The following is a 2,687-nucleotide window of genomic DNA, read 5'->3' as shown; positions in this document are numbered from 1 at the left end:
AATAGATCAGATATTACAGGAAATGTAGGCTACAAGTTGCTTTTATGTGTATTAAACCACATATTCAAATCAGTTTATATCGATAAGTGTATGTACAGCGCATTTCGTGTCAATGTATCTGAATGCAGGCTGGCCTGACGAAGACGAACCATAAGCTGGATGAGTACGTATGTGTGTGTGGCCTAGGTCCTTGTCTAGACGCAGGGTTTCCGGAACGCCGCCCTCAGCGGCGATGCGAAGCACAACTCAGGGTCAAAAGTGGAACGTGAAATTTGGAAAATGTTTTGTAGTCAGATTTGCGAGAAAAACTTCAGCTACCCGTATTTCCGACTGAGACGTCAGTGGGAGCTGTAATTTGTATGGCAAGGAAATTGTGCAACCCTTCATTCGTAGTAAGGGAATTTATGCCCATAAACTTTGTAGTTATTAATATTTTTGTTATAATAGAAAATATTCATTTTTTGGTGACGTCACACTCACGTTAGTTAGCATGATACGTCATAAGCTAGATACGTCACCTTTTCCTGGTAAGGCAAACTTTCCCGGTGGCGTGCTTTTTTCATGGATAAACAAACACCACTGCTTTGCACATGGATGCCTTGCCCAAGCCAGGGCTACAAGAGCCGCATTGTTAGCATTGTATAGTACTTAAACAAGGTACCTCTGCAAATGAATTATTCTTAGTTTTTTTTTTTTCTTATTTTAATTTATTTCTTCCGAAAGTGTACTCTCTATCACATATAATTCCACTGTCTTAGTAAATGGGCCTAGGCCTAGTCTTATGCCTCATCGTTCCCCCGCTACACAGTACATCAGCAGCCCCTCCTCCATACAGTACAGACGTTTGCTAGGTAACAACGTAATTGCACCTTCCTTCCCCGGTGTTCAGGTAACATTGACATAACTGTTAGGAACCAGTTGTGTGTATTTCTTTGTGAAACTGAGTACCGCGGTGTACTCATTTTCACAAAGCATTTGCATCCCCTCTTGGAAAGAGGGATTCGAAATTTGTCTCCATATCTTCGCTAATTGAATTAATCACCGTGATTTAGCTTACACTTATGAATTTAGGGAGCACTTAAAATGTGAAATAATCATTTCACTACCCGACAAACTCTGAACTTTATTCATTCATTAGGCCTAATAGTTTCATATTGCTGTACTATATACTCCAACATCACTGGCGCATGGTAACAACCAACTGACTGCAGACCCTTTCCAGTCACACATTACTCTCCATAACACAGCACCCCCTAGTTCCGTCACCTCTGGATCAGATACTACAGGAAATATATGTCGGCTAAGTTGCTTTTATGTGTAATTTAAACCACACATTCATATCAGTCAGTAGCGATGAGTGTATGTACAGCACATTTCGTGAGGCCGCACTGTGGTGTGGCTGATGACGAGAAAGTTGGATATATGATAGATACATGATAGCAAGGTCCCACATGGATATTTTTTTCTATTGAGACGGTAGCTTTCAGCATTGCTCTAGGAGGATTAACTTCCTTTATATATGATTTTTTTTAGCTTTTCGTACTCTAAACTTGGCTATCCTAGGCCAACCACAGAGCCCTAGGTACGTAATATAATAGATCAGATATTAATTACATAAAATGTAAGGCGACAGTCGTATTTAATGGAAGCGGAATGGATTTCTTTTTTCGCGATTTACCATGGGATGGCCACAGTCCTGTGATTTTAATATATGTTTCATTTCATTTCATTCTTTATTTAGCCTCTCTCGCTTGCATCAGCAAACACATGTAATTGACTATTGTGGTTAGGACTCATGCCTAACCATCTGGGTATCTTGAGCTCTTTAATCAAGGGCAAGTCATTCCACCATTGCCTCCATCGTTTCAGCAAATTCTCTGGAACAATGTCATCCCATCCGCTGTGACCCTTGATTGTCTCCTGCAGCACCACTCTTGATAACTGGCGCAACCAAACCTATCAAACATCGAACTTAGAGTCGACAGCAAACCTCTTTTAGTCCAGAGCTGCTCTCGAGTTGGTGGGCTAAAACACAAGAAGTCATCCTGAGGACTCCATTTGACACTCAATGATCTTTGAGGTGGCAACCCATCTTCCTTCAAGTTCAAATCTTGGAGATCCTTCGATCTCTTCTCTCGTGGAATCGTGTCGATGACTTGTTTATCATTACTTGACCACTTGGTTAAATTAAAACCGCCTTTAGCACATACATTCACCAAATCTGTCACTAGTTGAATACCTTCATCAGAGCACCTAACGCTTTTCAATAAGTCGTCAACATCAAAATTCCTCTTAAGAGTTTCTACTGCCTTGTGGTTGCTGACATCTTTACCATCTTCGGCGGCCTGCAATAGTGCTGAATTGGCACATGCGGGAGAGGATACAGCACCAAACAAGTGTACTCGCATCCTATACTCCACAGGTTTAGCTTGAAGATCTCCTTCTGGAAACCACAGAAACCTTAGGAAATTCCTGTCTTTTTCGGGAACAAGCACTTGATGGAACATCGCTTCTTTATTATCTGCGTCTGCAGATCATGCTTGGCTGCGAGAGTTCCAGTGGGTATCCTGGTTGGTTTTCCCCTGATTCCTAGGCTCTCTATGAGGCCTTGAGTACAGACTGATATTGTGCTGCCGGGATCCAGGAATGCGTATGTTGTGACTGTCTTTGAGCCATTCATCGCTCTC

At 41.8% G+C, this 2,687-nt stretch overlaps 1 protein-coding gene across 1 annotated transcript; it reads right to left on the bottom strand.

Annotated features, from left to right (window-relative positions):
- Window positions 1–1,865: 1,865 nt before the first annotated feature.
- Window positions 1,866–2,408, bottom strand: LOC117123796. Its single transcript, XM_033269820.1, has one exon. The coding sequence runs from the start codon at window positions 2,406–2,408 to the stop codon at window positions 1,866–1,868; it is 543 nt and encodes a 180-aa protein (XP_033125711.1).
- Between the last annotated feature and the right edge of the window lie 279 nt (window positions 2,409–2,687).

Source organism: Anneissia japonica, unplaced genomic scaffold (assembly GCF_011630105.1).
Source record: "Anneissia japonica isolate Jap-2015-1 unplaced genomic scaffold, ASM1163010v1 scaffold287629_len218694_cov150, whole genome shotgun sequence".
Classification (NCBI taxonomy): Eukaryota; Metazoa; Echinodermata; class Crinoidea; order Comatulida; family Comatulidae; genus Anneissia; species Anneissia japonica.
Note: the sequence above shows the minus strand (reverse complement) of the source record. Positions and strands in the feature narration are given on the sequence as shown.

Coding starts and splice junctions, on each gene's coding strand:
- LOC117123796 (XM_033269820.1), bottom strand. CDS start 2,408: ATGCGAGTACACTTGTTTGGTGCTGTATCCTCTCCCGCATGTGCCAAT.